This window comes from Macrotis lagotis, chromosome 1 (genome assembly GCF_037893015.1).
Source record: "Macrotis lagotis isolate mMagLag1 chromosome 1, bilby.v1.9.chrom.fasta, whole genome shotgun sequence".
NCBI classification, from domain to species: Eukaryota; Metazoa; Chordata; class Mammalia; order Peramelemorphia; family Peramelidae; genus Macrotis; species Macrotis lagotis.
In genome coordinates this window covers 85,258,488-85,283,727 of record NC_133658.1, presented here as the reverse complement: position 1 = coordinate 85,283,727, position 25,240 = coordinate 85,258,488, and the positions used below count along the sequence as shown (strand labels likewise).

Genomic DNA, 25,240 nt, shown 5'->3' with positions numbered 1-25,240 from the left:
CTTAAATATAATTTTTTCTCTATTAGATGTTAAATTTTGCAAAGGTACCATAGACCACAGGGAAAAAAGTTTTATTCCTTTATATTCTTATTCAATTCCTTGCACTTTAAAAGTTATACTTACATAATTTTTTAAAATAAGCCTTTCTTTTCCATAGCATTTTTTCACAGATCTTGGATCATTTTGAATTTTAGTATCCTTAATACTTCTTGATTTTACCACCCCATAAAGCTTTCCTTAGTTTCCTCAGTTTGGAATTGCCTTTCCTTCTTCAGATCATCTATTCAATTAAAAAAACATAAGTCAGGTACTCTGTACATATATATGCAAGGCTTGTGCTTGACACTGGCTTTGGGAGACTGCGGTCAGAATCATAGAGTTACAGTCAACGAAAATTTATTAAATGGCTACAGTGTACCAATAGTTGTGATAAGAACTGAGAATATAAATAAAAGTTCTAAGACAGTCCCTTCCATCCAGGATCTCACAGTCTAATGAGGAAGAGAATATATAAAAAGAAGCTAAAAGGGGAAGGAAGATACTCAATGAAGTCCAGTAGAGGGGTGGGAAATGATGATGTGACTGCCTTTGATGGCCTCCTCTCTCATCTTTAATTAGAGGGAAGGAAGTGCCCCAGCAGCATGGTCTGCTGAAAAAGTGTAAGTTTCAGAGTTGATGGTCATCTTACAAAAAAACATTAAATTCTGAAGATTCAGAAGTCTAGATAGCGATGAGATGTGTCAGTAATTGTTGAAAAACTTTGAAAGAGTAGAAAGCAGAGCCAAGATGGCAGATTAGAAGCAATTCAGTAAAACTCTTTCAACATTCTCTTCCAGAGAACTTTTGAATAAGGCCTCAAGTCAAATTCTGCAGTGGCAGAGTCAACATAAAGTGAGGATGAAATATTTTTCCGGATTAGAAAACTTAAGAGATCAACAGGGCTAGTGTAACAATAGTGTAGAAGTATGACTGAAGTTCACACATATGCCCCAACAACAGTGACTGTTGCAGAAGCAGTAGTCTTGGGAGTTCTTTGTCCAGACATGGAACACTGGTTGTACAAGCAGTCAGAAAGAGACCCTGGAGGACCAGAGTACAAAGTAGGAGAGACCACACCACCTTGAAAGCCTCAAAACTTGCAGATCATCAGAACCATCTTTGAAATAGCAGAACAAAAAAAAGCCTAAAGTTTGGGATGTTGTCTATTCCACCCCAAATTTTAACATAAAATTCAAAGTCAAGAAATAGGATGTTAAAAAATAACAAACAGAAACCTTGACCATAAAAAAGCTACTAAGGTGTTAAAGAAAGACCAAGACATAAATTCACAAAGACAGCATCATACATCAGCTACAAACAAAACTCAAAGAAAAGTGCTAATTGGACCCAATCCCTCACAAATTACTGAAAGAGTTAAAGAAAGGAATGAGTGGCAGAGAAAAAATTAAGAAAAAAAATGAGAGTGATACAATAAAATTATGAAGAGAATTAATGCCTTGGTTAAAAAAAGGAACAAAAATTCACTGAAGAAAGAAGTCATTAAAAAGTAAAATTAATTAATTTGAAAAGGAGGTACAAAAATTAACTGAAGAAAATAATTTCACAAACATTTGAACTGGGCAAGTGGAAACTAATGACTCTATAAGACATTAAGAAACAATAAGACAAAATGAAAAGAATGGAAAAAAAAGGACAAAAATGTGAAATATCTCATTGGAACAAAAACTGACCTGGAAAATAGATCCAGAAGAGATAATTTAAAAATTATTGAACTACTTTGAAAGCCATGATCAAAAAAAGAGTGTAGACAAAATATTTGAAGAAACTATTGATAAAATTGCTCTGATATCTTAAATTCAGAGGGGAAAATGGAAGTTGAAAGGATCTACTGATTATCTCCTGAAAGACATTCCAAAAAGAAAACTCTAAGTAATGTTATAGTCAAATTTCAGACTCCTTAATCATAAAGATAATCTTCAAGGAACCAGAAAGAAACAATTAAATACAGCTAGGAACACACAAGATTTAATAGTTCCATGTTAAAGGAATGGAGAGTTTGGAATATGACATTATGGAAGGCAAAAGAGCCAAGATTGTAACCAAGAATAGCCAGAAAAACTGATATTACTTCAGGGAAAAAATGAATATTTAATGAAATGGAAGACTTTCAAGCATTCCTGATGAAAAGCCCAGAACTGAATAGAAAAATCTGTGGTTCAAATACAAACTCAAAAGAAACATAAAAAGGTAAACATAAAAGAGGAGTCATAGGGAATCAGTAATGTCAAAATGTTTACATTCGTATGGGAGAAGACGATACAGGTAATTCTAAGAACCTTATCATTACAGGACAGACAGTAGGACTCTAAATAGAGAAAGGTACAGAATTGATGCAATTATGATGGAATGATTTAAAAAAATAAATGAAAGGGTGAGAAAGAGGGATATACTGTGAAAAGAAGGAAGGGAGTAGAATATTTGGGAAAATTTCATACAAGGAAAAGCTTTTATAATGGAGAGCGAAATGGGGGAGCAAGGCAGCGACGCTGTGAGCCTCACTTTCATTGGAAATGATTAAGAGAGGGAATACACTCTCTCAGTTGGTTATAGAATCATAACTTACCCAGTAGGGTAGTTTGCCATTTCCTTCTCCATCTTATTTTACAGATCAGAAACCTGAGGCAAGCAGGATTAAATAACTTGCTCAGGATCACACTGCTAGTAAATATCTAAGGTCAAATTTGAACTCAGGCCTTTTTGGACTCCAGATCCAGCACTCTTTCCACTGTACAATCTAGATGCCCAAAGCAAAAATAGAATGATATTAATTAATTAATTAAAGGGGATTAATTAATTAAAAGGAATAATCAAGGAAGTTACATTTTGATGTGCATATAAAATTCATAGGCAATGGAGTTATTTAAAATTTTTCTATCAAGTTTCTCTGATAAAGGCCTCTTTTCTCAAATATATACTGAATAAAGAACTGAGTCAAATTTATAAAAACAAGAGCCATTTCCCACCTGATAAAAGATCAAAAGATATAGTCAGTTTTCAGAAGAAAAAATTAAAGTTATCTATACTTTCATGAAAAATACTCTAAATCACTATTAATCAGAGAAAGGAAAGTTGAAACAACTCTGAAGTACTAATTCATCACCATCAGAAATGACAATTGTTGGAGGGAATGAGGAAAAGCAGGTATACTAATGAAATGTTGGTAAGCAGTAATTGATTCAATCATTTTTGAAACAGTCTGGAATGATGAACAGAACCATGAACAAAGGGAGACAAAACTATACCTACCCTTTGATCCAGTATTCTACTACTAGGACTGCATCCAAAACAAAGAAGAAGAGAAAGAGTGAATGAAAGAAAGAAAGAAATGAAGGAAGGGAGAACGAAAGAAAGAATGAAAGAAAGACAAATATATACAAAAATATTTATAGCAGCTCTTTTTGTGGTGGCAAAGAATTGAAAATCAAAGGAGAGGGGGTGTCCCTCAATTGGGAATGGTTTAAAAAGTCATGATAGTGATGGAATATTATTATCCTGTTGGAAATGACAATGGTTTTGGGGGGAAAAACATGGGAAGATCTATATGAATTGATACAAAGTGAAGTGAGAAGATCCAGGAAATTATTTTGCACAGTGATAGCAATATTGCTAGGATGATTCCTGTGGAAGACTTGGCTACTCTGATCAACACAACGATCCAAGACAATTCTAAAGGACTCTTCACAAAAAATGCTATCAACCTCCAGAGAGGGAGCTGATGAACTCTAAGTGAAAACTGAAGAATTATTTTCTCTCTTTATTTTTCCTTTATTTTTTTGAAATGTGGCATGTTTTGTCTTCTTTTTTGGATGGGATTGGGGTTCAATAGGAGTGAAAGAGTTTGAACTCAAAATTTAAAAAAGAAAAGAATATTAAAATAAGTGATAAAATTTTTAAATTTTATATAATCTTAAATTAAATTAAATTAAATTTGCTTTATTATAAGGCAAAAATAAGGGCTGGAGAAAAGAATCATAGGAGGTAATATGGCTAAATAATTGCTTTGAGCAAACTTCTACAATCCAGAAATTTCAGGAAAAAGAAAAATATAGTTGTAGAGTAAGCACAGAGTAGAAGAATTTCAGAGAATTAATTTACATAGAATACACATTCAGTGTTTTTATCAGTTACTTGCTACAAAGTTTCCTCCTAATTTTCTGCTTTCCTTTAATTTTGGTTGAATTAATTTTATTGGTTTTTAATTTTATATAATCAAAATTATTTGTTTTATATTTTGGAAAGCTTTATATCTTGTTTGACTCTAAATTCTCTTATCTATAGATCTGACAGGCAGATTATTCTATATTATCCTAACTTTATTATGGTATCATTTTTTATGTATATAAGTCATATGCCTACACATCATCTTCAGAGAAATTAAGGAAAACTTCCATGATATTCCAAAACCAGAGAATGAAATAGAAATTGAAAGCATACATCAATAACCTCTTGCAATAGATCCCAAAATGTACTTCCCTCCTCTCTGAAATATTGTAGCCAAATTTCTGAGCTCCAAGGTAAAGGAAAAAATATTGCAAGTGGCCAGAAAGAAGCAATTCAAATATTGGTCAAAATAACAAAAGATTTAGCTGTATCCATAGTAAAGGATAAAAAGGCTTGTAATATGAAAATCAGGTTGGAAAAGAGGATAGGATTGCAGCCAATAATAATCACCTTCCGAGCAAAACAGAATATAATCCTTCAAAGGGGGAAAATGGATATTCAACAAAATAAAGGACTTCTGAGCATTCCTGATGACAACCAGAACTGAATATAAAATTTGACTTTCAAATATAAGACTTAAAAGAAGCATGTTAAAGTAAATAGGAAAATGGAATCACAAAAGATTCAATAAAGTTAAACTGTTTACATTCTCACATTGGAAAAAAGATATTATAATTCTTTAAAGCTTTCTCATTATTAGTTAGGCAGTTAGAAACATTACATGTAGACATGGAAGTGAGTTGAATATAGAGGGATAATTTTCTAAAATATAAAATATTCAGGAGAAAGAAAGAGGAATGCATTGGGAGAAGGGAAAAGGGAGAAGTAGGATGAGGTAAATAATCTGACATAAAAGAGGCACCAAAGAACTCTTAAGGTGGAAAGGGAGATAAGGGAGCTGAGGGAGGTCACGTGAAACTTATTCTCATCAGAATTGGCTCAAAGAGGGAATAACACATATACTCAGTTGAGTATAAATCTACCTTATCACATAGGAAAGTAAGAAGGGAAGGGGATAAGAGGATGAGAGTGACAGAAGAGACAGGGGATTGAGGGGATTGACTGAAGCAAAACACTTTTGATACTGGAGGGGAGAGAGAGAGAGAGAGAGAGAGAGAGAGAGAGAGAGAGAGAGAGAGAGAGAGAGAGAGAGAGAGAGAGAGGAAGAGGATAAATAGGGGGAAATACATAGGAACTATTTCTGATAAAGATGTTTCTCAAATATTTAGAGAACTGAACTGAGTCAAATTTGGAGAAATAAGAGCTATTCCTCAATTAATAATTGGTCAAAGGATATGAACAGGTAATTTTAGATGAAGTAATTAAACCTATTTATGATCATATAAAATGCTTAAGTCATTATTGATTAGTGAAATGCAAAGTAAAAGAACCATAGAGGTACCATACCTATCAGATTACCTGTTTTGACCAAAAGGAAAATGAAAAATGTTGGAAGAGATGTGGGAAAATTTAGACAATGTATTATTGGTGAAGTGATATACTGATAAAACCATTCTGGAGAGTAATTTGGAACTATTCTTAAAGGACTATAAAATCATGCATACCCTTTAACTAAGCAATACCACTACTAGGTCTGAATCCTAAAGAGATAAAAAAGAAAAGGGACCTATGTCCCTTTTACACAAAATATCTATAGCAACTCCTTTAGTATTGGCAAAGAATTAAAAATTCAGGGAATGTCCCTCAATTGGGGGAAAAGGTTGTAGTATAAGATTGTAATGTAATATTTTATGCAAGAAGAAGTGAAGAGAAGAAAAAACTTGGAAAGATTTACATGAATTGATATAGAGGGATATGAGCAGAACCAGGAAAACAGCAATATCATATGATGATCAATTATGAATAACTTTGTCATACTCAGCAATATAATGATCCAAGACAATTCTAAAGGACTTATGATGAAATATATATATATGTATATATATGTACATATATATATATACACACACACACACACACACATATATATATATATATATATATATATATATATATATATATATATATATATGTATCTCCTAATTAAGGAAGCCTCAGTGCAAATTGAAGAATACTTTATTATTTTGGAGGATTTTTTGGGGGGTCTATGTTTCCTCTCACAACTTGGCTAATAATGGAAAGTTTTGCATGACTTTACATATATAGCCTATATCAAATTGTTTGCTTTCTCAATGTGGAGAAAGGAAGGAAAGAAGCAAAGAATTTAGAACTCAAAAATTAAAAAAAAATGTTAAAGATTGGTTTTGCTTGTAATTGGGGAAAAATAAGAATATTCTTATTATTAGCACAGTTAGAAGAGGGTTTGGATGTGAGTTGAATATGATGGAATCATCATCTAACAAAATAAAATTAAGAGTGAGAAAGAGGAATTCACTGGGGAAAAGTAGAATGGGATAAATAATCTGACAGAAAGGAGGTGCAAAAGAACTTTTATAGTGAAGGGAAAGATGGAGGAGATGGTGGGGAACACTTTAAACTTGCCCTTATTGGAATTTGCTCAAAGAGGGAATTCTATATTACCCTACAGGAAAGGAAGAGGGCAAAGATTAAGGGAAAAGGGAGTGCTTACAGAAGAGAAAGTAAATTAGAGGAGGTAGTACAGAAACAAATCACTTTTGAGAAGGGCAAAAGGAGAGAGAGAGAGAGGATAGGATAAACTAAGTAAAATAGGATGAAGGGAAATATAGTTAGAAATCATAACTATGAAAAAAATTTTGAAGCAAATTTCTCATATAAAGACTTCATCTCTCAAATATATATACCGAAATGATTTATATATCATTATAAAAATAAGATCAATTCCCCAATTGTCAAATGCCCAATAAATATGAACTAAGTGTTCTGATGAATAAAATGTATTCAATGTCATATGAAAATTCTCTAAATCACTATTGATTGGAGAAATGCAAACTAAAATAATTCTGCAGTACTACCTCACACCTACCAAAAGAGCTGCTATAAATATTTGATAATAGTTGGAATTGGAAATTGGGGAAATGCTCATCAATTGATGTTATGTGATTGTGATGGATTGCTATTGTGCTGTAAGAAATGATGAGCTCTATGCTCTCAGAAAAACCTGGAGACTTACATGAATTGAAGCAAATGAATAATAAGTATGAGTGATGAGGATGTTTTCTTTTTTGTCCTTCATTCTCAAAGAATACCATGACATCAGGGAGGTGATGCCATGACAAGTACATGAATTGTATTTGAGTGATGGGGTCTGTGTTCTCCTCTGGAGCTATCCATATCCAGTGCCAGATATGGATCAGTACTAGAGATGACAGGCAATCAGAGTCAAGTTTGAGTCTGATTTCAGACACTGGAGACTTAAGTATAAGTAAGGTAATGACAAATGAATAGAGCCAGTGCACAGTAACACAAATATTGTAAGATGTTCAACTGTGAAATTTCAGGAATACAAATGATCCAACACAAATCTGAAGAACTTATGATGAAAAATGCTATCTATCCCCAGAGAATAACTGGTGGAGTCTGAATTCTGAATTGAATAATACTTTAAAAATAAAAAAACCCCAACAACTACTTTACTTTTCTTGGGTTTTTATTTTGATCTATTTTTCCTTTTTATATAAAAGATTAAAATGGAAATGTTTTTGTATGACGACAAACCTATATCAAATTCCTTGCCTTCTCAATGTTTCTAAAAACATATATAGAAAGTTGTTTTTACATGTAATTGGGGTAAAATAAAATATCAACATAAACTAAAATAAAATAATTGCAGACAGTATAAAATACTTTGGAGTTTACCTACCAAGACAAACTCAGGAACTATATGAACAAAATTACAAAACACTTTTCACACAAATAAAGTCAGATCTAAATAGGTAGAAAAATATTGCTTATGAGTAGGCAAAGGCAATGTAATAAAAATGACGATTCTATCTAAAATAATTCAGGAATGAACAAATTATCAATAATTAACACATTGATTAATTAATTAACAAATTAAAGTAATTCACTGCCACACCAATAAAACTACCAAAATATATTTTATAGAAAAAATGGCAACAAAATTCATCTGAAACTAAAAAAGAATATTAAGTAAAACAATGGAAGAAAATGAGAGAAGATAACCTTGAAGTACCAGATCTCAAGCTGTACTATAAAGTCAAAATCATCAAAATAACTTGGTAGTGACCAAGAAATAGAGTGATGAATCAGTGGAATAGATTAGGTAAACAATACACAGTAGTAAATGAAAAGAGTTATCTGGTGTTTGATAAATGAAAATATTCAAGCTTTGAGGATGTCTACACACTATTTGACAAAAATTGCTTGGAAAGTGAGGTTTGGTGGAAATGAGATACAGCCCAACATATCCCCCTTCATGTCAAGACAAGATCAAAACAGCTATACGATTTAGACATAAAAGGTAACCTAAGTAAATTAGGGAGCATGGAAGAGGTTAGTTTATCTGTCAGATCTCTCTCTCTCTCTCTCTCTCTCTCTCTCTCTCTCTCTCTCATCTATGGGAAAAACTTACAATCAAACAAGAAAAAGAAAAGATGTAAAAATAATTTTGATTACATTAAATTACAAAGCTTTTGCAGAAACAGAAACCAGAAAACTGGGAGGAAATTTTTATAGCAAGCTGGGTTTTCTGTTGTTGTTTTTTGCATGGCAATGAGGTTAAGTGATTTGCCCAAGGTCATACTGCTCAGTATTAAGAGTCTGAGGCTGGATTTGAACCCAAGTCCTCCTGACTCTAGGGCCTGTGCTCTATCCACTGCATTTAGCAAGTTTTTCTGATTATAAACCTCATTTCTCAAATATATAGAGAACTTAATCAATTCATAAGAACACATATCATTCCTCAGTGGTAAATGGTACAATAATGTGAACAGGCAGTTCAACAGTAAATGAAAATCAACATTATATGAAAAAAAGCTCTAAATTACTATTAACTAAAGAAATGTAATTAAAAATAACTCTCAGGTACCACCTCAGAACAAGTAGAATGACTAATATGACAGAATAGGAAAATGATAAATGTTAGCAAGTGGGGAATTGGGTACATTAATGCACTGTTGTGAAGTTGAGAACTGATCTAATCACTCAGGAGAGTAATTTGGAACTCTGCCCAAATGACTATAAAACTGTGTAATATGGCCAGTAGATTTGTATCCCCAAAAAGGTCAAAGGAAAAGGAAAAGTCTTTATATAGACGAAAACATTTATAGCAGCCCTTTTTGTAGTGGCAAATAATTGGAAATTAAATGGATGTCTGTCAACTGGGAAATGGCTGAACAAGTTGAGATTTAAGATTGTGCTAGAATACTACTGTGAAATAAGGAATGATGAGCAGAATGCTTTAAAAAAAATCTGGTCATATTTACATGAACTAATGTAAAGTGAAGTGACCAGGAGAACATTATACACAGTAATAACAATATTGTATGATTAACAGTTAATGACTTTGCTAGTCACAGCAGTATAATGACCCAAGATAATTCTGGAAGATTTATGATGAAAAAAATGCTGTCTATCTCCAGAAAAAAAGAACTGATGAAGATTAAATGCAGATCAAAGCATTTTTTCATTTTCTTACTTTTTCTTTTGGTTTGTACTTTCTTTTATAATATGATTATTATGGAAATATTACATGAATATGTATAATCTATATCTAATTGCTTACCATAGCATGGAGGTTGATGGGGAGGGAGAAAATTTGGAACTCAAAATTTAAAAAAAGTTTAAAAAAATTTTATTTGTAATTTAAAAAAATCATATGTGAAGATAATAAAAAGAAAAACCTGGGAAATTTGTGGCAAATAATATTATTTAAAACAAGTTTGGAGGAGTATAAAGATTTTGAAACAATTATTTAAATGAGTTGGAAAAATTAGGGTCAAAGGTCTATTTGGGAGAAATAGATAAATAAAAAGAAATAAAGAAATTATGAATTTGTTTATTAAACAATTTGGAATAAGGCAAGTAAACAAAGTAGAGTATATGGGGATGCAAGAGAGCCTATGAGAAAAGATTATCATTGCAGTAGTGCAAACAAGGTTTCCAATAAAAACAAAGTACTAACAACAACAAAAAGTAATTCAAAAGAAATAGGAGGAAATCAGAAATCCAACATCACAATTTTAAATGTAAATGGATTAAAGGAACTAATGAAATATAAAAGAGTAGAAGAAATAATAAGAAAATGAAATCAAAAGTCTATAAATGCAAGAAATTTATCTTAAAAAATGTGGGAAGATGATGGCTTGTTATGAAAATAGCCAAGATTTTATACAACCCACCCTGGGTAGTGTAATAAAAATGCCTCAGATGAAGAATGGACTAAGGAAAATCAGCCACAGACTTCCCTACTTAATGCAGGAATGTGTAGAAAAACTGCCAGAATATTATGGAAACCATTAACACAGTCAAACAAGGATAGGTTGACTATATTGTGAAAATGGGACAGAGGTTCTAAGTAGAGTTCATTAAAGGATCAGTTTAAGAGGCTGCTGAATCAGGTAAACAGAGCCTTGGTTAAAGCAGAAAGGCCACAATCACCCTCCAGACAGTGCCACCTAAACTTAGTGTCCTAGTAGCCTGATTCTGAAGGAGATAAGGTCAAGTAGTTTATGTAGAGGATGAGGCCTAGTCTTAGCCATCACACCCAAGATCAGGCATAGGTTTTCCATGACACATAGATAGAAAAAAAACAGTTTGACAAAGCAGAGGCCCCCACATAGATACTAAAGTTTCTAACATAAGCAAATTAAAGAAAATACAAAAATATTAAGAAATTCCTTGACTTAAGGAAATACTCAAGGGGAAACCCATAATAAATTCAAGTAGAGACACAGAAAAAAAAAATCTCCCCAGTCATAAAGAATACAAGAATACTGGAAGAAATAAAACAAGATATTCAATAGCGATAGCCATGGTGGGAACAAGGCTATTTGCCTTGTTCACTGAATTCCCTGAAAAATATAATAGACCCAAAAGAAAACAAGGACCTAGCAGGATAAAAGAAACATGAAACAAAATAAAAAGATTGGAAAAAAAGCAAGATATATAAAGAATATAATATAAAAAATATATTTTGGATAATAGGTCAAGAAAAGATAATTTATAAATTTTCAGACTTTCTAAAATTCCTTATAAAAAAGCTTGATTCTCTTATTTTAGGAAGCCATATCTCTTAGAACTAGAGGGAAATGTCAAAAGATAATGAATCTACTGGTTATATTCTTTTATTCTTTTGTTTGTTTGTTTTTGGTTTTTAGGTTTTTGCAAGGCAAAAGGGGTTAAGTGGCTTGCCCAAGGCCACACAGCTAGGTAATTATTAAGTGTCTGAGATAGGATTTGAACCCAGTTACTCCTGACTCCAAGGCTGGTGCTTTATCCACTATGCCACCTAGCTGCCCCTACTGGTTATATTCTAAAGGAAAGTTCAAAATGAAAACTTCCAAGAATGTCACAACCAAAATTTAGTACTTTCAGTTCAAAGAAAAAATAAATATTAGAAGCAGTTAAAAGAAATAATTCAATTATGAACAAATCAGTCAGGATCATAGAAGACTTGGAAGTTGATGTAATATAAAATAGGAGAGTTTGGGATTCCAAACAACAAAAGATTTTGGTTTACAGCAAAAAATAATTGATCTGGGAAAAAACTAAGTATTATTATGCTGCTGAGAAAAAAAGGCCTTTAAATAAGCAGGAAATTTCTAAGAATTCCCATTAAAAGACTGGAACTGAGAAGAAATTTTGAACTGTAAATACCAATAGTAACACAGAAAGTTAATACACCTTTGCCTACTTGGGGATGAATTCCTTACTTTTTTTTTTGTTTTGTTTTGTTTTTTTTGCAAGGCAGTAGGATTAAGTGACTTGTGCCCAAGGCCACACAGCTAGGTAATTATTAAATGTCTGAGGTTGGATCTGAACTCAGGTCCTCCTGACTCCTGGGCCGGTGCTCTACCCATTGCATAACCTAGTTGCCCCAAATTCCTTACTTTTTAATAAGGAGATTAAGAAATATGGTTTATTGGAACTCTAATATCTTAAGGAGCCATGAAAAAACGTTAAATAAGAGTCCTAAGAGTGGTAAATTAAGAAGGAAGAAAAGTAGAGGAGACATTTCACATGATAATTGGTACATTCACTGAAGAATGTTCAAACATAGAGGCAGGGGGAAATGGGCATCTATGAACATCATTTTTATCTGATACAAAAAACAAGAAGGGACTTTAAGAGGGAGTATAACATTCTTTGGATACTAGAGAAAGCAAAGGAGTTTCAACAAAATGTCTGCTTCTACTTCATTGATTACATTAAAGGTTTTAACTGGATAAATCACAACAAAATGGGATAAGTCATCAGAGATGAGAGCATCAGATATGATTACTTGTCTCCTGGGGAATCTGTATGTGGGCCAAAAAGCAATGAACTTGTTGGTTTAAGATTGGTCTAAGATTGAAAAAGAAAGGGCAGCTAGATGCCAGTGGATAGAGCACTGGCCCGGGAGTCAGGAGGATCTGAGTTCAAATCTTAATAATTACCTAGCTGTGTGATTTTGGGCAAGTCACTTAACTCCATTGCCTTAAAATAAAATTTTAAAAGTAGATTGAAAAAAAGAGTATTACAAGGTTATATATTGTCACCATATATATTTAACTTATATGCAGAGTAGATCATGTGAAATGGCAGGCTAGATGCATTAAAAACTGAAATTAAGCTTGCCAGGAGAAATTTCAACAATTTCAGAAATGCAGATGCTAGCGCTCTGACAACAGAAAGTGAAGAGGAATTAAGAAACCCCTTGATGAGTGAGAAAGAGGAGAGTGTGAATGAGGAGAATGTAAAAGTGGGCTTGAAGCTTAAGATTAAAAAAAAAAACCTAAACTAAAAACTAAGATCTTGACAATTGGTCTTATTACTTCCTGGCAAATAGAGGGAAAAGAAAAGGGAGCAGGGCTAGATTTTAATATTCTTGGGCTCAAAAATCACTGCAGATGATGATTGTAACCATTAAACTAAAGACACTTGATTCATGGAAGGAAAGCTATTGCAAATCTGGACACCATTCTAAAAAGCAGAGGCATCCCCTTGCCGACTTAGATCTGTATAATCAAAGCTATAGTTTTTCTGGTAGCATTGTGAGAGATGAACTATAAGGAAAATTAAGTGCTACATAATCAAAGTTTTCATTTTGTTCTGGATAAGACTTTTGAGAGCAAAGAAGTCAATACCTAAAGAAATTAATTCAGGATATTGACTGAAAGGTCAAATGCTGAAACTGAAATTCAAATATTTTGACCATATAATGAGAAAATAAAATTCACTAGAAAAACTCTTGATGTTAGGAGAGTTTGAAGCAAAAGAAAAAGAAATCGGCACAGAGTAAGATGGCTAGACAGTGTCAAGGAAACAATGGACATGAACTTGGAAAGATTTCAAGAGGTAGCGGAGGATAGAAAGGTTGGAGTGCTCTGGTCCATGAAAGGTTGGTTATGACTAAATGACTGAAACAATGACAACAGGACACAGATAAGGGAATAGTTATAAATAACAAAAAACTTCATTCTTGGAGAAGGAAACATTAAAGAGGAGTGAAAGGGGGAAAAAGAAAGAAAAGAGGAAAAAAGAAAGAAAGGAAGGAAAAAGGAAGAAACGAAAGAAGACAGGAAATGAGAGAAGTAAAAGAAAGATGAGGAAAAGTAGAAGCAAAGAATCAGGTAGAATAAGGAAAAGAGAAGAGCAGTACAGTAGTAGAAAAATGGCACTTCTTTTATAAATCACAAGTGTTAAGCTGTCTTTTTTGCCTCATCAAACAGAGGGAAAATATAAAGGAACAGGATAAGGTAAATAGATGATTAGTAATCAGAACTATGAATGTGAATGGTAGAAATTCACCCATAAAACTGAAGAAGATAGGAGGATGAATTAGAAAACATCATCCAAACAATGTCTCATTTACAAGAAACATACTTGAAAAATAAAAATTTACACATATTTAAATGCTGGTCTATCCCAAAATCTATTATGCTTCAGCTGAACTTAAAAAAAAAGTAGACATACTGAACATAATTTCAGTTAAGACAGGATAAGTAAAATAATCAGGGGAACCATGTTATTCTTTTTTTTTTTTAGGGTTTTTTTTTGCAAGGCAAATGGGGTTAAGTGGCTTGCCCAAGGCCACACAGCTAGGCAATTATGAACCATGTTATTCTTAAAGATACAATATAAACTATATCAAAAGCCACATTTGAACATATGAACCAGAGAGGATAATATCTAAATATTTAGTGGAAAAGTTGATAAAATTATAAAAAGAAATAGACAGTAAAAGTATAATAATGAATTATCTTCATGCATTATTTTTAACTTCACAAATCAAATCTAAATTTAAGCAAGAAAGTAATTTAGTATCTTAAGAAAAACAATGAAAACAAGTAGTATAGAAGGGGATCTAGCAGTGATAGATAGATCTCAAGCAATAATATAGAGTAATAACTATAAAATTATTGGCTGGTTAAAAATTTGATTAATCAGTGGAAATGATTAGGGACACAACATATGGAAGTAAAAGAACACAGTAGTATACTATTCCATAAATTTAAAGGTTCCAATTTCTGATGACCTCATAAATTGACAAAAATTATTGAGAAAGTTGTAGATCAATCTGGCAGAAATTAAGTTTAAACCATAATTTCATACCATATATCAAGATAAACTGCAAATGACTATATGACTTAGTCAAAATAGTATCAGAAGTAAATAGGAGCATTAGACAAAAATAACTTTTCAGACCTAAGGATGGTAGAAGTATTTATAGCTAATGAAGGAATAAGGAAGATTAAAGAAAGTAAATGTTTGACTTTAATTATATGAAATTTTTAAAAATTGCGTAAACAAAACTAATGAAATTAGGTAACAGGAGGAAAAATCTTTGCATTATTTATCTCAGGTGGGTCTCTTTCTAAGCTATGTAAGGAACCGGCTTCAATTTTTAAGAGTGAGAGTCATACCCAATAGCTAGTCATGAACAGAGTATTCTCAAGGAAAACAACCCAAACTATATATAGTCATATAAAAAGGCTCCAAATTACTAACAATGAGGTGAATGAAAGCAAAAACAACTCTGGAGTTTCATTTTATGCTCATAAAAATTGATAAGATGCCAAAAGGAAAAAAAAATTGAGGTTCTGTAGGTAAACAGACTCATTGATATATTGTTGATAGAACAATATTTGGTCTATTTATTCTGGAAAGTAATTTGGAATGATTCAGTCAAAGTCATTAACCTGTTCATAATAATTTATGCCCCTGTGATGTTTTCAGTAGGAGCATAACTCAAAGGGGGTCAAAGAAAGAGAATAAAAGACCCATATAAGTATTTTCATCATTACAAAAAAACTCTAGAAATTAAAGGAATGCTCATCAATTAGGAAATGCCTGTTCAAATTATAGTACATTTATATAATCTAAGTATATTGTGTCATAAGAAATGTCTGAATGGACAGTTTCAGAGGAAAAAGGAAAGACTGCATGAACAAATTCTGAGTGAAGCAAGCAAAACTGGAAGAATATTTTATACGATGACAATATTAAAAAGAAAACAATTTTGAAAGCCCTTAGAACTCTGACCAATGCAATGGCAAAAATATGATTCCAGATGAAGTATACTACACATCTCTTTTCAGATAGATGATGGGCTTAAATTACAGACACATAGAGAAAATAAATGTGTTGTCTGTCTCCTTTCCCTTCCTGTCCTCCCCTTCCCCTTCCTCTCCTCTCCCCCTTCTTTCCTCTCCCTCTCCTCTCTTCTCCTTCCCTCCCCCTCTCCTCTCTTCTCCTTCCCTCCCTCCTCCTCTTCTTTCCCTCCTTCCTCTCCTTTCCCTCCTTCCTCTCCTCTCCCCCTCCTCTGTTGAGTCTTTATTTAATACCACTTATTTATTTATTTAATTTTTCCCTAATTACATGTAAAATTATTTTTATAATATTCTGTTATTAAATATTAAATTATTTATCACTTGATTAGCCACTCCCTAATTGACGATAAGTTCTTCAATTTCTAATTCTTTGCCACCACAAAAAGATCTGCTGTAAATATTTTCGCACTTATTTAAAAAATAGAATATATCAAGATTTCCATGTTGATTTTCAAAAAAGTCTTGCTTGTCTGTGCTTATTTTTGAACTTTCTTCTGTTACCATTTATGCATTTTAAAAATGTTTTGATGGTTTTCTTTTTTGTGCATCACTATTATTAACTCTTCTCCTCTTAACTTTCCCTCAAGGCTTTATTTCTGGCTGCTTATAATATTTTTCCTTTAACATAATATTCCTGAAATTTTTTCTTTTGAAGTTTATTATTGGAGTTGATAGGAATTTTTCTTTTCTATCTGTTTTTTGCCCTATAGATCTAATGGGTCTAGGCAGGTTTTACTTACAGTTTCTTGAAATATAATGCCCAGTTTTTTTTGGGGGGGGTTGGTTATCATTTTCTAGGAATCCAATGATTATTAAATTATTTCTCTTTGATTTGTTTTTTTAATTATTCTTTTGATTTGCTATATCTTAAATTTTCTATTTTATTCTAATGTTTTTTGCTTCTCATGAATTCATTGACTTCTCTTTCATCTATTTTAGTTTTTCAGGGAATCTATTACTGGGCAATGTTTACAATTTCCTCTTCAAAACTATTTATTCTTCTGATTCTTTTCTTCAGAGGTGCTATTACATTTTTTAATGTTTTAATTTTTGTAGGCATTTATGTAGTTGTGAAAATTCAATTCTTTTTGCATCACAGCTTTAGCTGTTCTGGAGTTATTTGCTTTCTCTCTATACATACTCACACACACATGTATGTTTTACATTACTCAGAGTTGGATAAAGTCAAGGACACAAGCATATCTGAACTTATGTATAAATGCATATACATACATATAAACAATCAGTCAATAAACTTTTATTAAGTACCTACTATATAACATAGGCACTGAGGAAAAAGAAGAAATTTGATCTCAAGGAGTTCACACATCTAATACTATATAATCTAATGACCTCAAATTTGATATATGAATACAAAATGTCAAAACAAAATGATCGGAAAAAGAACAAGATCAGGTATATTTTGTAGTTGTGGCTAGAAGAATCCTTACCAAGAAAAAAATATTAATGCAGTCATAAAAATAATTTTGATTACATATACTTGAAATGCTTTTCCATAAACAAAATCAATGCAGCCAGAAAAAGAAGGGAAACAATTAAAAAATCTCTACATCAGCTACATCTACTAAACTTTTGATATCTAAGATTTATAGGAAATTAATATAAGTAATATAAGTACATATAATCAAGTCTTTCTTCAATGGATAAGTGATCAAAGGGCATGAATAAATAGCTCTCCAAAGAACTGCAAACTATTAAGGATGATATGAAAGATTGCTTCGAATTCCTAATAAGAAGGAAAAAAAGTGTCATATACACCTCATCCTCTGAGGTTTTAATCTGATTTCCAGCAAACTGGAAAACTATAATAAAAATGAAAATAATCAATATTGAAAAGACATGAACGCCAGTATACTTTTTTAGGAAAGCCATGAATAGGTCTGATTATTCTACAAAGAAATTTGGAATTTTATATTTTAAAAAGTTACAAAAATCTCCATATCTTTCAAGTCAAAGATCCCATTTCTAGCAATATACTCCAAAGAAGGCAAAGTCATAAAAGTCCCCTATACACCCAAAATTGGTACAATAGTTTTTCTGGAAGCAAAATATTTGTCTGTGAATTGGGAAATGACCAAAATTATTGTGACAGATAAATGTTATAAAATATTATTGTACTATAAAAATAATGATGTGAAGTATCAGGGAAGGAAGCAAAAGATTTGCTTGAAAGTAATGCAGATTGAAGGGTAAGCAAACCAGGAGGACAACAAAGTTGGTACGATATAAATGGAAAGAAGAGTAGAAAGGTAACTGAATGTTTTGTAATTATAATGACCATGAAGCTTGACCTTGGAGAAGAGTTAAGAAATTCAGCTTCTCCTTTGCAGAACTAAGGGGACTCTGGATATGAAACACTGCAAACAATGTCAGACTAAGTTGAAGAATTAGCTGGTTTTACTGAAGTGCTTTTTTCCCCCCATCTCTTTTTTTAAAATTTTTTTGTTAGAAGGGATATCTTGCAGGGGAGGGGAGGGAGAAAGGATATATACATACATACATACAAAGATACATACATACATACATACATAGACACCTATATAAATATGCAGACACAAAGCTAATTCAAAAAATGTGATATATAAATTAAATAAAGATTGATTAAATTATGAAAAAAACAGAAAGGTTCCTCCTGGAAAATGTTGATGCCATTCATAGGTCAGTGAACTTGACTCTGATTCCTGGCAAAATTCTAGACCATCTAATATATTTAGAGATGATTTGGGGGTGTTTATAAAGGGAAATGGCAATCATTATACCTGCATATCTTCATCAAAAGCAGATCATGCCATACTAATCTCATTTTCTTTTTTGACAGGGATACTATATTGGTAGATGAAGGAATGGTGTTGACATAGTATGGACAGCTTTCAACAAACCATTTTTCACATTTCTAATATCACCATGGATAAGATGGAGAGAAGTAGGGTAATTAACATTACAATTAGCTGAATTCAGAATTCTTTGAATGACTAGTCCCACAGAATAGTCATTAATAGGTTCCATCAACTTGGAGATAGATTGTTAATGTAACTTCCCAGGTATCTACTATTTACCTTGTTTTAATATTTCCATATGGCTCTTTAAGGTTTATGAACCACTTTACATAAGTTCACTCATTTGATCTTTAGAACAGCCTTGCGAGATAGGTGCTATTATTTTTTTTTGATAGGTGCTATCATTAACCTCATTTTACAGATGAGAAAGATGAGGCATTGAAAGATTAATTAATTTGATAATACAGTGTTTGAGGCAGAATTTCAACTCAGATCTTTCTGAGGCCAATACCTGTGCTCAATCAATCAAATTAGCTGAACTAACTTGATTGAAGGCACAGAGAATGTGATTAATGAACAGAGGGCAGCTAGGTAGCACAGGAGATAAGAGCACAGCCTTGGAGTCAGGAGGACCTGAGTTCAAATCCAGCCTCAGACACTTAATGATTACCTAGTTGCGTGGCCTTGGGCAAGTCGTTTTAACCCAATTGTCTTGCCAAAAAGCAAACAAAAAAAGAAAACAACACAAAGTTAGAAGGGAGAGAAAAAACTAACAAACTTGACAATGAAGTCAGAATCCAAAAAAGATCCCATATGTACAAAAGTTAGGTCAATTATATATGACAAATTTAATAGAAATAAATGTAGAGTCTTATGTGGGATTTAAAAAAAATCAAATTTATCCATGAAGAATAATAATTTACGTTTACATAATGTTTTAAGACTTGCAAAGCATTTTCCTCATATTGTGTGATATTTTCATGATTTCAATAATATTTTCAATATTCCAAATATTATTCCTATTTTGCAGACTAGGAAAATAAGGCTTAAAAATGCTAGAAAAATCTGCTGAAGTAAAAGGGAGACATGTCTAGGAAATAGTTGAGTGAAAAACATCTGAGGTTTTTCAGGTTTTATTTATATCACTATAGTGCAATATGGCCACCAAGATTTGCTATAATTAAGGTACCATTGCATCTGTTTTGTATGTGTTTTGCATATACTTCTATAAGAGCATGTTATCGTTTTCATTAAAATGTAGGCTCTGAGGGCAGGGACTGTTTCACTTTGTCTTTCTATCTCAAGTGCCTAACATTAAGTTATTGTTTATTTGATTGACTGGATTGCCTTGGGAGGTACTGTATTCATAACTCTGGAGGTGATAGTCCTATTGACCACTAATCTGGTCAGATTACACCTGAAGTATTATTGAGGTTGAAGTGGTAAATTTGAGGAAGGCAATTGAGAAACTTTTCCTCAGAGAATGGTGACCAGGATGACCAATGGCTTTGTGATTATACAACATGGAGATTAAAGAAAATGGGTATATTCAAAATTGGAGAGGAAAAGGCTTAAGAAGGACATAATAGTTATCTTTATTTATTTGAGGGGATGACATAGGAAAGAAGGTTCTATTTGGTTCTAGAGGGCAGAATTAGGAGCAAGGGGTGTCAGTAAAATAGAAACAGATTTAGGTTCAATGTAAGGGGAAAAAAAAAAGCTTCCTCCAAAATAGAGCTATACAAAATTAGAAGTAGCCATCGTTAGAAATAGTAGGTTCTTCTTCATTGGTAGTCTTCTAGTAGAGACAGAATGACTGTAGAGTATGTGGAAATTTGAGTGTATGGATTGGCCGAGTTGGTCACTGAGGCAAATTGAACTGTACAAACCTGAAATCGTCTTTGGGGGTAAGTTCACCTTTACTAGATTTCGTTAAACAGAGGCAGGACGACCACTTTTCTCTGTTATAGAGAAGATTCCTTCTTTGGCTCTCATGAAATGATGCCATTCCTGCCCTCAGGGAGTATATGTATAATAGTGTTCATAAATCTTCAGCAAACTCACATTCTATTTTGTATTATATTTCCTCTTTCCCCCATGTTGTGAGCTCCGTAATGGGAGGTTCTATCGTTCAAGATTATAGGATCATCGATTTAGAGCATTTTATAGTTTAAGAAATGGAGACCCAGAGAGATTAAACTAACTTACCCAAGTTCAGAGAAGAGGTAAATGTCAGTATGACACATTTTTTCTATTTATCAAGCTGTTTTCCCCTTATCTCTATTGTGTCTACTGTCTGTCACAGAATCTTAAATATAGTAGGGGATTGATCAATGTTTGTTGAACGACTGCCTCTCAAATGACAATCTTTTACTTTGTTGAAGGTGGGGTGGGCTTCTCTGAAGGGAAAAGAACACTCAAACTGGAAAGATAAATTTTCTTATAACCGCTTTACCCATGGCTTCAGTCCTTCAGGGATCTGATGTGAGTACTTCAGCATAGGAACTTTCTCTACTGACTCAGATTATAGACTCCCTGTGATTTAGGGGGGGATGGTTTTTTACAAGTTTTGTATCTGAACAGTTCATCAACTTATATCCAGTCTGTTGCTGTAACTCTTTTCAGTTGACTAGGCTGGTCCTTGGATGTGACACACTGTTACTAGATCTTTACACGTTGGAGGCAACCAGCAGATTTTTTGCTCCTCCTAAATGGCCTTTGAGAAACTCATCACTCAATGAGGCGTTTGGAGAGGACTTTAATAATGGAAGTAGGGAAATCTCTCATTACTATTTTATTATTATTGTACTCATCATCATCATTTTTATCATTAACTCTATCCTCTCCAATGGATTTTAGGATTAACTGTGAAAGATAGAGTTGTATCGTTATTTATCATGTCATTGAAACTTTATGACTATCAAGCTTCTGGAGATTTTTAAAATAAAATGTAAGGTTTCTGCGCCTCTACAAAGTTAGGCTAAGCTCTTTCCCTCGGAGGATGCTTAGAGGATATTTTTGCTGAAGGGGAAACTGAAGCCCCCACAGGTCAGGCGACTTCTCCTAGCTCCCAACTATGGGATTCGGGTTTCCAATCTAGGTTTCATAATCCTCCCAGCCTAAATCCATAGCTATTTCTTCTGCATTCTCATGACTTCCTGAATCAGTCAACGTCGGTCTACTCTGACTCAAGAGCCGTATTTGTCATCCAAGATGAAGCAAAAGGCAGCCTTGCTCTCCGACTGTACTGGGGGAGACAACAGGCGACCGGCCATGTGCAGACATGTGCTGGAAAAGTTGGGGAGAGAGCCGCCGGGGACTGGCCGCAGAGTGGGGGGCTGTGCCCCTTGGCAGAGGCTGCGCTGGCATTCTCGGCGTTCAGATAACTTTGGCCAGCCTGTGCCCCGCAGGACTGCGCGCTCGCCGAGGGCAGGCGCCCCTCTTTCGCTTCCTCTGCCCCCCTTGGCGCCAGGCTCGTCCCTGGGCCCCGGGGGGCCGAGTCAACCTTTGTTGGGTTCGGAGCAATGGGGGTGGGGAGGGGCGCGAGATGGAGCCTCGCGGTTCGCGGCCCCGCAGCCTGCGCAGTGCCCCCTTCCCGCCCCCCCAGGCCCCTCCATCGGACCCCCGAGCTCCCGGGGAGGGGGCCGCCCCCGCTGCCCTCCGACGTGCCGGGGCGCCCCCAGCCTCTCCCAAGTTCTCGGGGCGTCGGTGGGGGGTCCCCCCGGGGCCGTCCTCCTCGGGAGTCTGCGGAGGGAGGACGCGGGAACTTGGGACGCGCGGGGGGGGGGGGCCCTCCCAAGGTCACGGCCCCCCTGCGGCGGGGGGCGGGGGGAGGGGCGGGGCGGGGCCGGCGCCGCTCCGCGCTTCCTCCCCTTCCCCGAGGGGGCGCGCGCCCCGGGCCGGGGGGGGGGGGGGCGCTGTCGGGGCCGCGCTCCCGGGGGCGGGGGCGGGGCGGGGGGGTGTCGCCGCCGCCGCCGCCGCCGCCGCGGCTCTTACGCCAGGCTCGCCGCCTCCCGCTCTGATTCTGCGCACAGGCGGCCCCGGAGCCTGTCATTCTGCAAAAACACAGTTTACTCGGCACACACCGGCCCGGCTCGCCCCGGGCTCCTCGCACTCTCGCCCCGCGCGCGCGCGCACTCAGCCTCCGGCGCGGAGCCGGGCCGGGCGGCCGCCGGAGAGGGAGCGCCGAGAGCGGGGCGCCGCGGCGGGCGGCCCCGGCCACAGCGCGACAGCCGGCCAAGTTCCGCAGCCCAGCATGGCTTCGGGGGACCTCTACGAGGTAGGCGGGGGCCGGGCGCCGCGGGCCCCTGGGAGCCGCGCGGCCGCGGGCGGGGGCCGGCGCTGCCCCGGCCCGGCTGCCCTCCGCGCCCGCGCTCCAACTCGGGCTACTTGGCGCCGGCCCGAGGCCTGGGGGGGAGGGAGCGGGCGGGCGGCGCGGGCGGCCAGCGGGGCGGTGGGCGGCGGCACTCCGGCCGAGAGTGCGGAAAGTCCAGGTAAAGTCGGGCCGGACGCGCCGGCTCGGCGGAGCGGGGCTGCGCGGGCCGGGCCGGGCCGCCCTCCCGGGCCCGGCTGCCGCCCCGCGCTCAGCCCGGCCTGGGGGGGGCCCAGCCCGGCCCGCCCGCTCCCACCTGCTGCCTCGCGGGCCCGGGCCCCCGGGGGGCCTGGAAGGTGAGCTTCGGGGTGCCACACCCATGCCGAGCCGAGCCGGGCGGGTGGGCCGGGGCCTTCCCGCGCCGCGGGGACCCTCCGGAGACCCCCGGCCCGGGCCCGGGCGGAGGAGCCAGGATGGTCACCTTGGGGAAGTTTGCAAACACTGAAGAAGTTCCGGATGTCGCCCAGACCCGGTCCCGGCGCCCAGCGGGACTCCGCAGGAGGGCCAGCGCCAGCGCCAGCCGGGCCGGCTCTGCACCGCCTTCCATTCCTTTAGGACCAGATGGATGTAAAAACAGAAAGTCCAGACTTTCCTTCCCTGGCCCCGCGCACAAGCAGCCTCCTTCTCTTTGGCTTCTTGTAATGGGGGGCTCTGAAGGGGGCGGGGGAGGGCTTGGCTCCTTAGAGGCCTCGGCCAAGAAAAATAGATGGACATAGGGACTGGGCCTGCGACTTCCTTAACATGGGGAGCAGGACTGGAGGGATCTCCCTCTACCTACGGGGACCAATATCTCTGCAACTCATAGGCTTAGAGGTTTGCTACAGTAACTAAAAAGGCACATGATTTGCCCAGATTCGCTTCTCTCAAGAGTGTCTGGACACCCTGCCTACTCCAACAGATTTCTCTCCCAGGTAGGAGTCTTCTCCTACTTTTGTTGAGATTTTCAATCCAAAGCTCTGTTCAGTCTGAAGCACTCATGCTCAGCAGCAATGGAGACCACTTCCTTCATCTTCTACCTCTGAGTGGGGTCAAGGGAAGGACTTTGACCCGGCCGCTTCTTCTAATTGAGAAAGAACTCCCACAGAGGCTTTTCTAAAGTCAAGTCCATGCAGCTGTCCTACGTGTCGACTTGGGCTTATTTAGAAACCCAAGCTTTTCCAGAAGATGTTTTGACTGATTTTGGTTGATAGGAAAAGAGAACTCCCAAATGAAGTCAGCTACTTAGCTTCCTTTGTACAAAGGCCTTCTAAACATCTGGTGAGCTTGAGTGAACCAGTTCTGGTTTCCATGACAGTGGGAGAGGGTGAGATGGATGTTTGACTGACTTTCCTGAAGGGATAGCAAAGTCATTCTTCTTTTCCTTAGATGTGGAAGAGATGAGGGGAGGGTAAGAACCTGAAGAAATGGAGCGATCTGGACCTCGTAGCAGAGCCATTGGTTGTCTTCTTTTCATAGTGTTTTGTTTTGGGGTGATAGGCTGTTGGCCCTAGATCCAGCCAAAGCAAAGAATGATTTGATGGGGATTCCTGGCAGAATTTTAGACTATATCCAAAAAGAGTGTTACTAGACCAGGAATCAGGTATCACAAAGATCCAGAATGACTTCCAGAACAGGTCACATCAGGAAGCGGCTCTTCTCAGTAGTTTGGAGGTCAAGGACAATCTTGAGAGACCAGCTATGGACGGTGCTATCCACATCCAGAAAAAAAAAATTATGGAGTCTGAATGAAGAGCAAAGAGTACCATGTTCACTCTTTTAAAACTTCTTTTGTATTTTCCTTTCTTTTGCATTTTTTTTTCTTTCCCCTTAGCTCTGTTTCCTCTTTCACATCATGACTAATATGTAACTATGTTAAACACAAATGTGCAACTTTTACCAGACTGTTTGAGGCCATGGGGAGGGGGAGAGGGAGGAGGGAAGGGAGGGTGGTAGAAAAATATGGAACTCATAAATCTTCAAATGAATGAATGTTGAAAAACTGCAATGATGTGTAATTGGAAAAATAAAATAAAATTTCAATTAAAAATAAAGAGTAGGTCACACCAGAATAGTCTCATTTCCTTTTGGAGGCAAGA

General features: G+C 36.6%; 1 protein-coding gene across 3 annotated transcripts in view; it reads left to right on the top strand.

Moving 5' to 3' along the window:
- Positions 1 to 22,780: 22,780 nt before the first annotated feature.
- Positions 22,781 to 25,240, top strand: part of CDYL2 (chromodomain Y like 2) — a 220,833-nt gene continuing 218,373 nt past the window's right edge. For all 3 annotated transcript variants that reach the window (XM_074203887.1, XM_074203896.1, XM_074203879.1), the window contains exon 1: positions 22,781 to 23,072. In XM_074203887.1, the coding sequence (XP_074059988.1) occupies positions 23,049 to 23,072 (24 nt within the window). In that variant the 5' untranslated portion in view covers positions 22,781 to 23,048. The remainder of the gene's footprint in view (positions 23,073 to 25,240) is intronic.